Source organism: Pongo pygmaeus, chromosome 16, assembly GCF_028885625.2.
Source record: "Pongo pygmaeus isolate AG05252 chromosome 16, NHGRI_mPonPyg2-v2.0_pri, whole genome shotgun sequence".
In the NCBI taxonomy this organism is placed as follows: Eukaryota; Metazoa; Chordata; class Mammalia; order Primates; family Hominidae; genus Pongo; species Pongo pygmaeus.
The window spans coordinates 73,121,462-73,134,906 of NC_072389.2; the positions used below are offsets into that span (position 1 = coordinate 73,121,462).

At 40.2% G+C, this 13,445-nt stretch overlaps 1 protein-coding gene and 1 pseudogene across 7 annotated transcripts in view; both read left to right on the forward strand.

Moving 5' to 3' along the window:
• The window catches only part of MAP2K5 (mitogen-activated protein kinase kinase 5), a 260,525-nt gene that overhangs the window by 80,871 nt on the left and 166,209 nt on the right, over positions 1-13,445 (forward strand). For all 7 annotated transcript variants that reach the window (XM_054451151.2, XM_054451149.2, XM_063652330.1 and 4 more), the window contains one exon: positions 6,551-6,590. In XM_054451151.2, coding sequence (XP_054307126.1) covers positions 6,551-6,590 — 40 coding nt within the window. The remainder of the gene's footprint in view (positions 1-6,550; positions 6,591-13,445) is intronic.
• Positions 2,954-5,827, forward strand: LOC129014124 (heterogeneous nuclear ribonucleoprotein A1-like; annotated as a pseudogene).

Here is a 13,445-nt window from a genome sequence, read left to right on the forward strand (position 1 = left end):
GTGATTGCAGAATGCTTCCTTGCCTGGAGCAATTTGGATATAATGGTCCTTGGCCTGATTGAAATAGGTCAGTACCTTTGTAAGTTTTGAATTATGTGTTTCCCTGCCCTAGAATACAGGTAAAAAAATTAAGCATCACAATCTCTGTGTGTGTGTGTGTGTGTGTGTGTGTGTGTGTGTGTGTGTGTGTGTGTGTGTGTGTGTGTGTGTGTGTGTGTGTGTGTGTGTGTGTGTGTGTGTGTGTGTGTGTGTGTGTGTGTGTGTGTGTGTGTGTGTGTGTGTGTGTGTGTGTGTGTGCGCGTGTTTGACAGAGTTTCGCTCTTGTTGCCCAGGCTGGAGTGCAGTGGTGCAATCTCGGCTCACTGCACCCTCTGCCTCCTGGGTTCAAGCGATTCTCCTGCCTCAGCCTCCCGAGTAGCTGGGATTACAGGCATCCGCCACCAGGCCTGGCTAATTTTTTGTATTTTTAGTAGAGACGGGGTTTCACTATGTTGGCCAGGCTGGTCTCGAACTCCTGACCTCAGGTGATCCACCTGGCTTGGCCTCCCAAAGTGCTGGGATTACAGGCACGAGCCACTGTGCCCAGCCAAACATCACCATCTATTTCCTTTAGGTCCTAAAATATGCATATTCTGTCGCGGCTCCAGTCTTGGCTCTGCCACTGACTGTGTGAGTTTGGATAAGTTATTTAACCTGGCTTTTGGGTGCTTCTGCTGTGAAAGAAGGGGATTAGGTTAAATAATTTTCTCTATTTTCTACTAGCTCAATAAATTATCTGATTCTATACCAAGATTAAAAGTTAAGACCAACTTCTTTGTCTGGTCATCTATAACCTATTGTTACAAATGAAATAAGAAAGTATGGATAGTAAGTATTCTCTTGCACTGGGCTCTTTGTTATTTTAAATATTTGAAAAACTTACACCAGGCTACTAACTTTTGCCGTGGTAAAGTGTATGTGTGTGTGCTCAATTTTAAGGGCTGGGACTGTTCCCAGAAGGCCTGTGCTGGTCACAAACAAAATGGAACACTCAAGGACTAAGCACTAAAAATATCTCATAAAAATGCTTCCTCCATGCAGTCATTGAAACAGGTAATTACTGTGGCAACAACAAACTAATTTGAAGTGTTAGCTGTTAATTAAAACATTGCAGAGGTGTATAGTTGTCTTTTGGTGTAAGCAGAGCCTCCATTCAAACTTCATTAATCACTTTACAATTAATGTGTTGACGAAGGTCAAGACAATTGAGATGCAGTATCTGTTGAAAGTAAACAAATTCCTTTTCTCTAAGTAAATACCATTTGCAAAGTTAAGGGACACACTCGACTCATGCCTGGCATTGCCTTTGTCATCCAGTTCTCCTTGATGATTAAATGTTAAATTGGTACTGTCATTGCACTGTAAACCAAACCACATAGCATCTTTATTGCTCGAAATCGAACCCAAACTTCCACGGATGAATTAGCGTGCATCATAATTAAATTATCAAGCCTCTCCTTTTAATTCACCTGAAAACAGGAGACCTTTCTTTTGGAAAAGAGATCAGCTTTCTTGACAAGCTAATTAAGTTGCCAAACTGTCCAGTATGGTATGTATATTAGACTATCTGCTAATCATTTTCTTATCACTGCTGCTGGTCTCAAACGTCCAGATGTTGCTTATTCAAAGTAACAACACTGATCTTTTTACAACTTTTGAATCCTGTGTATATATTTAATTATTTGTCTTTATATTTCAGTTCTTGATTAGTGATTCTAATATATAATATTTTTAAAAGTTGGAATTGGAAGAATCTGTGATGTGGAGAGGGAAAAATATTATATCACAAAGTCTTACGTATTATGTTACTTGTATTTATGTGGAATAAACTTAATAATTTCCTTTAAATCACATTTCAGGCCAAGTGCGGTTGCTCACACCTGTAGTAGTCTCAGCACTTCGGGAGGCCGAGGCTGGTAGATCACCTAAGGTCAGAAGTTTGAGACCAGCCTGGCCAACATGGTGAAACCCTGTCTCTACTAAAAATACAAAAAAAAATTAGCCAGGTGTGGTGGTGGGCTCCTGTAATCCCAGCTCCTTGGGAGGTTGAGGCAGGAGAATTGCTTGAACCTGGGTTTCAGAGGATGCAGTGAGCCGAGATTGTGCCACTGCCCTCTAGTCTGGGCGACAGAGCAAGGCTCCGTCTTAAAAAGCAAACAAACAAAAAGCATAATATAGGGGATAGGGTTCCACTTATAAAATGTGTATCACTTTGTACAAAGTATAAAAAATTATTTTGCCGGCACAGTGGCCCACACCTGTAATCCCAGTGCTTTGGGAGGTCAAGGTGGGAGGATCGCTTGAGGCTTGGAGTTTGAGACCAACTTGGGCAACATAGCAAGACTTCATCTCTTAAAAACTTAAAAAAAACTAGCCAGGCATGGTGGTATACTCCTGTAGTACCAGCAGTTTGGGAGGCTGAGGTGGGAGGATCACTTGAGCCCAGGAGTTCAAGGTCACAATGAACTAATAAGATCACAGCAGCGCACTCCAGCCTGGGAGACAGAATGAGACCTGTCTCCGAAGAAAACAATAATTGATTAAGTTGTATTATTATTTTCTATATCTTTGAGACAGAGTCTTGCTCTGTCACCCAGGCTATAGTGGAGTGGTGAGATCATAGCTCACTGCAGCCTGACCTCCTGGACTCAAGCGACCCTCTTGCCTCAGCCTCCCTGTAGTCCCTACAGGGGGACTATAGAGGACTACAGGCACACACCACGATGCCAGCTAATTATTTTATTTTTTTTAAAAGACAGCATCTCGCTACGTTGCCCAGGCTGGTCTTGATCTCCTGGGTTCAAGTGATCCTCCTGCGTTGGCTTCCCAAAGTGCTGAGATTACAGGAATGAGCCACTGTGTCCAACCTGATTAAAGTTTTATAAGTAGTATTTAGAAATAACCAATGAGGTTGTTATTTGAGAATGTCTTTAGACACTTTCAAAGGTTAAATAATTCTTTGGTAAAGCAAACAGTTGTCACCTGGTTTTTGTAATCTTGCTTTTCCTTTAAATGAGATATACTTGAATTTCTGTATAATTAATTGGTATAATAAAAGTTAAGTTTACCTTCCATGACTGGCTTGACCTTTGTCCACTCAAGTAGGAAAAGCAAAATGACTAAGTTCTTATAACACTCATATATTTGGATAAGTATATACATATGCTTTATATATGTAATTCCCTAGTCTTGCCTGAATTTGTAACATTTTATGTGTAAAGGATATTACAAATATCTAAATGCTCTTAATAACTAAATCATTTCTATAAGTCAGTCACCTTCAAAAAACTCTTGTCAGTGATTGTTCAACTCTGTAAATTTACTAAAAAGTAGAATGCACCCTTAAAACAAGTGAATGTTATCATATGTAAATTATATCTCAGTAAAGCTGTTAAAAAATTTTGTCATTTCTTTCTGCCCGTGGACACCGCAGAGGAAACATCATTAAAGTCTCTGTTCTCCCTGCTGTCATGTCTAAGTCAGAGTCTCCTAAAGAGCCTGAACAGCTGAGGAAGCTCTTCATTGGAGGGCTGAACTTTGAAACAACCAATGAGAGCCTGAGGAGCCATTTTGAGCAATGGGGAACACTCACAGACTGTGTGGTAATGAGAGATCCAAGCACCAAGTGCTCCTGGGGCTTTGGGTTTGTCACATATGCCCCTGTGGAGGCAGTGGATGCAGCCATGAATGCAACGCCACACAAGGTGGACGGAAGAGCTGTGGAAACAGAGAGCTGTCTCAAGAGGAGATTCTCAAAGACCTGGTGCCCACTTAACTGTGAAAAAGATATTTGTTGGTGGCATTAAAGAAGACACTGAAGGCTGGGCGCGGTGGCCCATGCCTGTAATCCCAGCACTTTGGGAGGCTGAGGTGGGCAGATCACGAGGTCAGGGGTTTGAGACCAGCCTGGCCAACATGGTGAAACCTCATCTCTACTAAAAATACAAAAATTAGCTGGTCGTGGTGGCGGGCACCTGTAATCCCAGCTACTCGGGAGGCTGAGGCAGGAGCATTGCTTGAACCCAGGAGGCAGTGGTTGTGGTGAGCCAAGATCATGCCACTGCCCTCCAGCCTGGGCGACAGAGCGAGACTCTGTCTTAAAAAAAAAAAAAAGACACTGAAGAATATCACCTAAGAGATTATTTTGAATAATATGGAAAAATTGAAGTGATTGAAATCATGAAATCGTGACTGACCGAGGCAGTGGCAAGAAAAGGGGCTTTGCCTTTATAACCTTTGATGACCATGACTCCGTGGATAAGACTGTCATTCAGAAATAACCATACTGTGAATGGCCACAACAGTGAAATTAGAAAAGCCCTGTTAAAGCAAGAGATGGCTAGTGCTTCAGCCAGCCAAAGAGGTCGAAGTGGCTCTGGAAACTTTGGTGGTGGTTGTGGAGGTGGTTTTAGTGGGAATGACAATTTTGGTCATGGACGAAACTTCAGTGGTCATGGTGGCTTTGATGGCAGCCGTGGTGATGGTGGATATGGCGGCAGTGGGGATGGCTATAATGGATTTAGTAATGATGGAAGCAATTTGGAGGTGGTGGAAGCTTCAATGATTTTGGCAATTTCAACAATCAATCTTCAAATTTCGGACCCATGAAGGGAGGAAACTTTGGAGGCAGAAGCTCTGGCCCCTATGGTGGTGGAGGCCAATACTTTGCCAAACCATGAAACCAAGGTGGCTATGGCGGTTCCAGTAGGAGCAGTAGCTATGGCAGTGGCAGAAGATTTTAATTATTGCCAGGAAACAAAGCGTAGCAAAAGAGGAGAGCCAGAGAAGTGACAGGGAAGCTACAGGTTACAACAGATTTGTGAACTCAGCCAAGTACGGTGGTGGCAGGGCCTAGCTGCTACAAAGAAGACATGTTTTAGACAAATACTCATGTGAATGGGCAAAAAACTCGAGGACTGTATTTGTCTAATTGTATAACAGGTTATTTTAGTTCCTGTTCCATGGAAAGTTTAAAGCATTCCAACAAAGTGATCTAATGTAGATTTTTTTTTTTTGTACCCATGCTGTTGATTGCTAAATGCAATAGTCTGATCATGATGCTGAATAACTGTCTTTTTTAAAAAAAATATTTGTCAGAGCAACCAAATTTTCTGCAAAACAGCAGAAAATGATGTTTCCATGTTGGCAGTAGTGGATTATGTAAATTTTGGTTTTATTTTTGTTTTAAGAAAGGGGAAGTTTAGGGGCTCATTAAATATGTTTTACAACTGAGCAGGTGAAGATGAGGAATTCCTGAGGCACTAACTTCTGTTCCCCATTTTCCCTATGCCATTCCCATCCTAACACTTACCAGATGAGAGGAAGAGCCGTCTGATCTTAGCTACTGTATAAAATCCTCTACAGAGCAAGATTTTTAGTTCTTCGAAACTAACTTACTTCCTTATATTAATATTTTCATGGGCTTGCAATAACAATGCTTGTTTATGTTATGTGGTTTATTTTGAAATTTTTATTGTATAAAAATGTGTTGCAGATTGCTTCTAAATAATGTTCAGAATATCTAGTTCCCACAGTATATGTGTAACGGCCACATTTTATTTAAACATTAAAGGTACGGTGGCTCACTCCTGTAATCCTAGCACTTTCGTAGACTGAGGTGGGAGCATCACTTGAGGTCAGCAGTTCCAGGCCAGCCTGGGCAACATCCAGAGACCCTGTCTCTACAAAAAAAATTAAAAAGCTGGGCATGGTGGCATGTGCCTATAGTCCTAGCTACTCAGGAGGCTGAAGTGAGAGGATCGCTTGAGCTGAGGAGTTTGAGGCTGCAGTGATCTGTGATTATGCCACTGCGTTCCAGCCTGGGTGTCAGAGAGAGCCCCTGTCTGAATCAGTCAATCACTCAATCAGATAAACACAAAAGGTCTTGATGGATAGTAATGGTATTTCATTTCTGTAAACCCTATTCTCATTCTTTTTCATAAATGAATACATGTATATTTCTTGATTTAAGTTGTAGTTATTTCACTATATCTGTTACTTTGAGCTTGTTTTGATGAACTGTTATGATATAGTTTATCTGCATGTGTAATTGAAAAAATAAGCAAAAAAAAGCAAAAAAATTGGGAAAAAAAAGCAAAATGGCTCTGTACACTGCTTAACATAGAGCTGTAGAGAACCCACACACACAGTGACAGTCATAAGGGATCTGGAGCCAAAATACCTAGGTTTGAGGTCTCATTCTGCCACTAGTTACTTTGTGCCATTGGGCAAACTGTTTAACTTCTCTGTGCTTCAGAATTCTCATCTATAAAAGGAGGATAATAATGTATCAGCATTACCTCAGATAGTTATTTTGAGGTAATGTATGGTAAATCACTTTGTAAACCGTTAAGCTCCATATAAATGTAAATTACTAATGTTTGTTAGTGTTCTTTGAAAGTACCATGTATCCCACTGCTGCAGAAATGTTTGGATTTACATTTATGTCCTTAACCATTTTGTAGGTTGTTTAGTGATCCCAAATGATTTTGGTTTTTTTTTCTTCCCATAGAGCATATCATGTCCCGAGTGGGAAAATATTAGCTGTAAAGGTAAGTACTGGATACATTTTATGAAATTCTTGATGTTCACCTCTTTCCTTTCCTCTGTTAGCTTGAGTCACAGATATTGTCAAAGAGGAGATTAAATGGCTTAAGGTTTAGATGGTAGGTAGGGGAAGCTGTGGCCCTCTGGTGACATTCAGACACCTGAAGATCTTTTAAGTATGCCTTAAAATAGTGAGTTGTAAGCTCCGTGTATTATGATTCTTCTTGCCAAGAAGAGAAAATTTCTTTCTATGTCCCCTGCTAAGTGGCATCACCATCTTCCTTGTCATGCAGCTCAAAACCTTACTGGTAATGTATTCCTTTTCCTTCTTTAAATATGCCACATCCTGTGAATTGCTGTATCCTGTTAGAATTTTTCCCTGAAATATATCCATTTGCTACTTTCTTTCTATTCCCATCCCCATTGCCATGGTCTTGGATCGGGCTCACATTACCTCCTACCTGGACTTTTGAAATAACTTCCTCACTGTACTTTCGGTCTTTTCTTTTCCTATGCACCTTTTACTCTGCCACAGATTTGAGAAGTCAAATCACAGATCTGACCGTGTCTTGCTAACTGCCTTCCTCAATCATGTACAACATAAAGCCTAAGATGTCTGCTTTGCTTCTGACTCCTTCGGCATACTGAAATACCCAAGCACAACACCTGCCAATAGAGTCAGGCTACACACAACTCAGGGATGTTCCAGGCAGTTACCTAGGATGCTCCTCACTTGTTCCCATGCAATTCATAATTCATACTTCATCTCTGCCAAACTCCAGCATCCCAGTCCTGCCATGCCACTTTGGATTTAATCTCTGCCACTGCTGGTGCTTGATCTTCCCATCATCTTAAATCTCAGATTTCCTTAATGGACTCTGTCTTGAATTGCACTTCTGACTGAACCCTTTGGTAATGAAGTCCTAACCCCACAGAATCCCATTTCTAATTCTGGGCTCTTAGCTAACAAACTGGTCAGGCTTGCCTTGCCCCCAACCTTCCCCACAAATTGTTCAGGCCCTCTACATATTGGCCCCCACCTACCTTTATAAACATGCACTCTGCTTTACTAATCTGTTACTTCCCATCATGCCCTTTATCTCCAGTCTCCGGGCCTTTAGTAATGAAAGTTCTTATTTTTTGAGTGACTACTGTATGCCAAGTATTATGCTAGATTTTTTTTTTTTTTTTTTTTTTTGGTTGAGACAGGGTCTTGCTCTGTCATCCAGGCTGGAGTGCGGTGGTGTGATCTAGGCTCACTACACCCTCCACCTCACAGGTCCAAGAGATCCTCCTACTTCAGCCCCTTGAGTGGTTGGACCACAGGTGTGCATCACCATGCCTTGCTAATTTTCTTTATTTTTTTGTAGAGACGGGGTTTCACTATGTTTCCCAAGCTGGTCATGAACTCCTGGGCTTAGGTGATCCTCCTGTCTCAGCCTCCTGAAGTCCTGGGATTATAGGCATGAGCTATGCTATGCTAGATGTTTTATAACTATCATATTTAATCCTTAAAATTATATAGTAAGCCTGTCTACTTTAGATTACGAGACTGAAACTCAGAAAGCTGAATTGTCAAAGATCACAGAGTTGGAAGGAGTAAGGCCAGGATGTGAAATGTTCATCTGCCTCCAAAGTTCATCTCCTCTATTACACCACACAGCTTTTATACAACTTACTAACATTGCTCATTCCTCTGATATCCATCTATCTTTTCATGGTTCGTCTCCAATATGCCTTTTTAGCTATCCACAGTGAGAAATTGGTCTCTTTCTCTAACAGTTGCATAGTATATATTTCTGCATCTTTTTTCTCGTCTAGGAAACTAAGAATCAGAGCAATTACATTAGAATTGCTTATACCTTTTAGTAAGTTGAAACCAAAACTAAGGCTCAGATCCTCTGACTGCTAATGAAATCCAGAGTTCTTCTTCCATATCACATCTAGTACAGCACCTAGAATGTGTTATGTGGCATTATCAAGTTTAGTTTTAATAAGTTAAATAGCTTGTGAGGGGGTACAACAGAAGCTTCCTTTGAGATATTTTCTTTGACAGTTCAGCCATATAGGGTCCATAGAATTGTAGAACTGGAAGAGACCTTGGAGATCACCTGTCACAGCCCCCACATTTTACAGAGGCGCTGAGCTCACTGAATGCAGCTGTGTCATACCACCTTGGCTCTGACTGAGCGTGGCCCGGTCGTACCACCTTGGTGCTCACTGAGTGTGGCTTTGTTGTACACCTTGGCATTGGTTTAACTTTTCTGTACCTCCTGAGCTCCCTTTTCACTAAGAGAAAACTTCCACTAAAACTTGAGCACTATTTTCCCATCCATTGAGTTACTTTTTTGTTCTTTTTATATCAGAAGTCTTAGATTGTTGCTGATGATATATTTAAAGATCGCCAACTCTAGGTTATTTACTCCAGGAGAGGGGAACACTGTTATAAATCATCTAGAAATCTATCATTATTTGGCCTTGCAAAGTACATTATACATTTTTCATAATTTCATACATTTTGAATTATGTTTATATAGACTAATATTAAAAGTATTGTGCATTAGTTGGGTGTGGCAAGGGGCCAACAGCTTTTTCTGGAAAAGAGTAAAAGCGATTTTAAAGAAAGGACATATTTACAGAATAGCTGTTAGGAAAGTAGAGACTGTTAGTAAATGAAAATAGTTGGGATTTACAAATATACTGTTCACTAGACCTGACCATTAAACTGGGCTTTACAACAAGAACTGTACTGTATTCACTTTGTATCTCTAGATTCTATAAAATATAGTAGATACTCACACTGAGTTGAATGAATGGATGATTTAAGAGCAGATATGATTATTGTGATTAAACGTTTGTGTAGCCCTGAGCTTGTTGGTGGTTTAGGCAAAAACCATGTAACTTATATAATAGTCATAATCTAAGAAAAATTTACCATTTCTTCAAAATAGGCAGAATTTTTAATTCTTAGAAGTGTGTTATTTAGTTTCCAAATATTTGGAGATTTTCCATCTTTCTATTACTGATTTCTGATTTAATTCCATTGTGGTTCCAGAACACCCTTCCTATAACTTAAATTATTTTAAATTTGTTGAGACTTATTTTATGGCTCAGAATATGACCTATTTTGGTAAACAGTCCTTGTACACATGAAAAGAATGTATAGCCTGCTTGTGCCTGTAATCCCAGCACTTTGGGAGGCTGAGGTAGGTGGATGACTTGAGCTCAGGAGTATGAGACCAGCCTGGGCAATATGGCAAAACCCTGTCTCTACAAAAAATAAAAAACAAAAAATAAATTAGCTGGGCATGGTGTTGTGTGCCTGTAGTCCCAGCTAATCGGGAGGCTAAGGTGGGAGGATCGCTGAGCTGAGGAAGTTGAGACTTCAGTGAGCCATGTTTGCATCACTGCATTCTAGTCTGGGTGACAGAGTAAGACCTCATCTCAAAAAAAAAAAAAAAAAAAAAGGTATAATCCACTGTATAGGGTATTGTATAATGTCAATTAGATCAAGTTGGCTGATAGTGTTATTCAGATATTCTGTATCTTTACTGATTTTTATCTAGTTGTTCTATCAATTATTGAAAGAGGGGTGTTGAAATACTCAACAATAATTGTGGCCTACAGTTCTGTTATTTTTTGCTTAATGTTTTTTGAAAATATATTCTTAGGTGCATTTATGGTTTTTATGTCCTCTTGATAAATCGGCCTCATTGACATTATGAAGTAACCTTCTTTGTCCATGATCATATTCTTTGCTCTGAAATTTATAGTCTGATATTAAATTCTAGGCTTTATTTTGACAAGTGTTAGTATGATTTTTTTTTTACTTTTAACCTATTGTGTCATTATTTTTGAAATGTATTTCATGTAGGCAGCATATAGTTGGGTCTTATTTATTAATCCAGTTGGATGATCTCTGCTTTATAAGTGAGAGTATTGAGACTATTTACATTTCATATGATTATTGATATGGTTGGATTCAAATCTATCATTTTGCTCTTTGTTTTCTATTTGTTCTGCCTGTATGCCCCCTTTTTTAAGTGATTGCTTTAGAATTCATAACTTAACATAGTCTTCCTATGTAAATAGTATTGTACCACTTTATAGTCTAGAAATCTTACAGTGGTGTATTTTCATTTCCCTCATCCCAGCCTTTGTTTTATTATCATCCATTTTACATCATCATATGCGATAAACCCCAAAATACATTGTCACTACTTTTGCTTTAGATATTTATCTTTTTTTTTTTTTTGAGACAGAGTCTCACTCTGTCACCTAGGCTGGAATGCAGTGGTACGATCTCGGTTCCGCCTCCCGGGTTCACGCCATTCTTCTGCCTCAGCCTCCCGAGTAGCTAGGACTACAGGCACCGGCCACCACTCCTGGCTAATTTTTTTCTATTTTTAGTAGAGATGGGGTTTCACCATGTTAGGCAGGATGGTCTCGAACTCCTGACCTTGTGATCTGCCCGCCTCGGCCTCCCAAAGTGTGGGGATTACAGGTGTGAGCCACCGTGCCCGGCCTGGAAATATTTATCTTTTAAAGACATTTAAAAAATAAGAAAAATAGTATTTTATTTTTATTCATGTATTTACCAATGCCAGTGCTCTTCATTCCTTTGTGTGGTTCAGATTTCCATCTAGTAGTATTTCCATCTAGTAGTATACCATCTAGTAGTATTTTCCTTCTGTCTGAATGACTTCTTCCTTTACATTTCATATAGTGTAGGTCTTTTGGTATTCTTTCAGCTTTTGTATGTCTAAAAATGTATATTTCACTTTCACTTTTGGAAGGTATTTTAATTTTTGCTAGATGTAGAATTCTAGGTTGGCTGCTGTTTTCTTTCAGTTTTTTAAAGATTTTGTTTCACTGTTTTCTTTCCAGTGAGAAGTTTACTGTCATTTTAAATCTTTGTTCCTCTGTATATTAGAATTGGCTTCATTCTGGCTGCTTTCAAGACTTTTTCTCTATCACTGGTATTGAGCTGGTGTTTACATCTTTAATGTCTCTACTTAACATGTTCAAAACTTCCTCTGCTTTCTTTTCTTTTTGTTTTTGTAAATAAAGATGGGGTTTTGCCACGTTGCCCAGGCTTGTCTCGAATTCATGGGCTCAAGCAATCCACCCGCCTCCACCTGTCAAAATGCTGGGATTACAGGTGTGAGCCAGGGCACCTGGCCTCCTCTGCTTTCTTGAAAGTATGAAATGACCGGGCGCCGTGGCTCACGCCTGTAATCCCAGCACTTTGGGAGGCTGAGGTGGGTGGATCACGAGGTCAGGAGATTGAGACCATCCTGGCTAACACGGTGAAACCCCGTTTCTACTAAAAATACAAAAAATTAGCCGGGCGTGGTGGTGGGCGCTTGTAGTCCCAGCTACTCAGGAGGCTGAGGCAGGAGAATGGTGTGAACCTGGGAGGTGGAGCTTGCAGTAAGCCGAGATTGCGCCACTGCACTCCAGCCTGGGCAACAGAACAAGACTCCGTCTCAAAAAAAAAAAAAAAAAAAAAAAGAAATATGAAATATAGTTATAATAACTGAATTAGTGTCCTTATCTACTTATTCCATCATATGTGTCATATCTGGATCAGTTTTGACTGATTCCTTTTCTCCTCACTTTGGGTTGTATTTTTTGCTTTTTTTTCATATCTTATAATTTTTTTTTTAAGTGAAAAGCAAGTTTATTAAGAAAGTAAAGGAATAAGAGAATAGCTACTCTGCTTGGGCAGAGCAGCTATGCCTTATAATTTTTTATTGGATACCAGACATGTGGCATGGGTGCTATTTTTTCTCTGCTATAAATATTTTTGAACTTTATTCTGAGATTGTGGTGGTTAATATTGAGTGTTAACTTGATTGGATTGAAGGATGCAAAGTATTGTTTCTGGGTGTGTCTGTGAAGGTGTTAATATTCAGAGAGATTAACATTTGAGTTAATGTTAACATAAGAGATTAACATTTGAGTCAGTGGGCTGGGAGAGGCAGACCCACCTGCAATCTGGGTGGGCACCATCTAATCAGCTGCCAGTGTGGCTAGGATACAAGCAGGCAGAAGTTGGAAGGACTTGACTTGCTGAGTCTTCCTGCCTTCATCTTTCTTCCATGCTGGATGCTTCCTGACCTCGAACATCAGACTCCAAGTTCTTCAGCTTTTGGACTCTTGGACCTACACCAGTGATTTGCCAGGGGCTTTCGGGCCTTCAGCTACAGACTGAAGGCTGCACTGTTGGCTTCCCTACTTTTGAGGTTTTGAGACTTGGACTGGCTTCCTTGTTCCTCAGCTTGCAGATGGCTATTGTGGGACTTCACCTTGTAATCCTGTGAGTCAATACTCCTTAATAAATTCCCCTTCATATATACATCTATCCTATTAGTTCTGTCCCTCTAGAGAACCCTGACTAATACAGAGATGGTATTTAGTTACTTTTAAATAATTTGATTCTTTCAAGGCTTGCTTTTAAGTTTTATTAGACAGTACCAGCCCAGTGGTTAGTCTAGAACTAATTTTCCCCGTGCAACAGAGGTAGTACTCTTCTGAGTACTCTACCTGGTGCCTTGGGAATTGCAAGGTTTTTCCACACTGACTGGTGGGAATACAAACTTTTCTTGCCCAGTATTAATCTGGAGATTGTTTCTTCTGAGCCTTTCTGGTGGTTCTCTCCCTGGCCTCAGGTGATCTCCTGACATCTATGTACAGATCATTCATTACTCAGCTGAAGACTCCAGGACCCCATTGGCAGACCTCTGGAGCTCTCTCCCTCAGGTCCTCTGCCTGCTCTCTGCCCTCTGCTTCTCTAGCTTCCTTGGCCTCCTCAGACTCTCAGTTTTGTCTTCTCATCTTAGGGAGATGGCTTATCT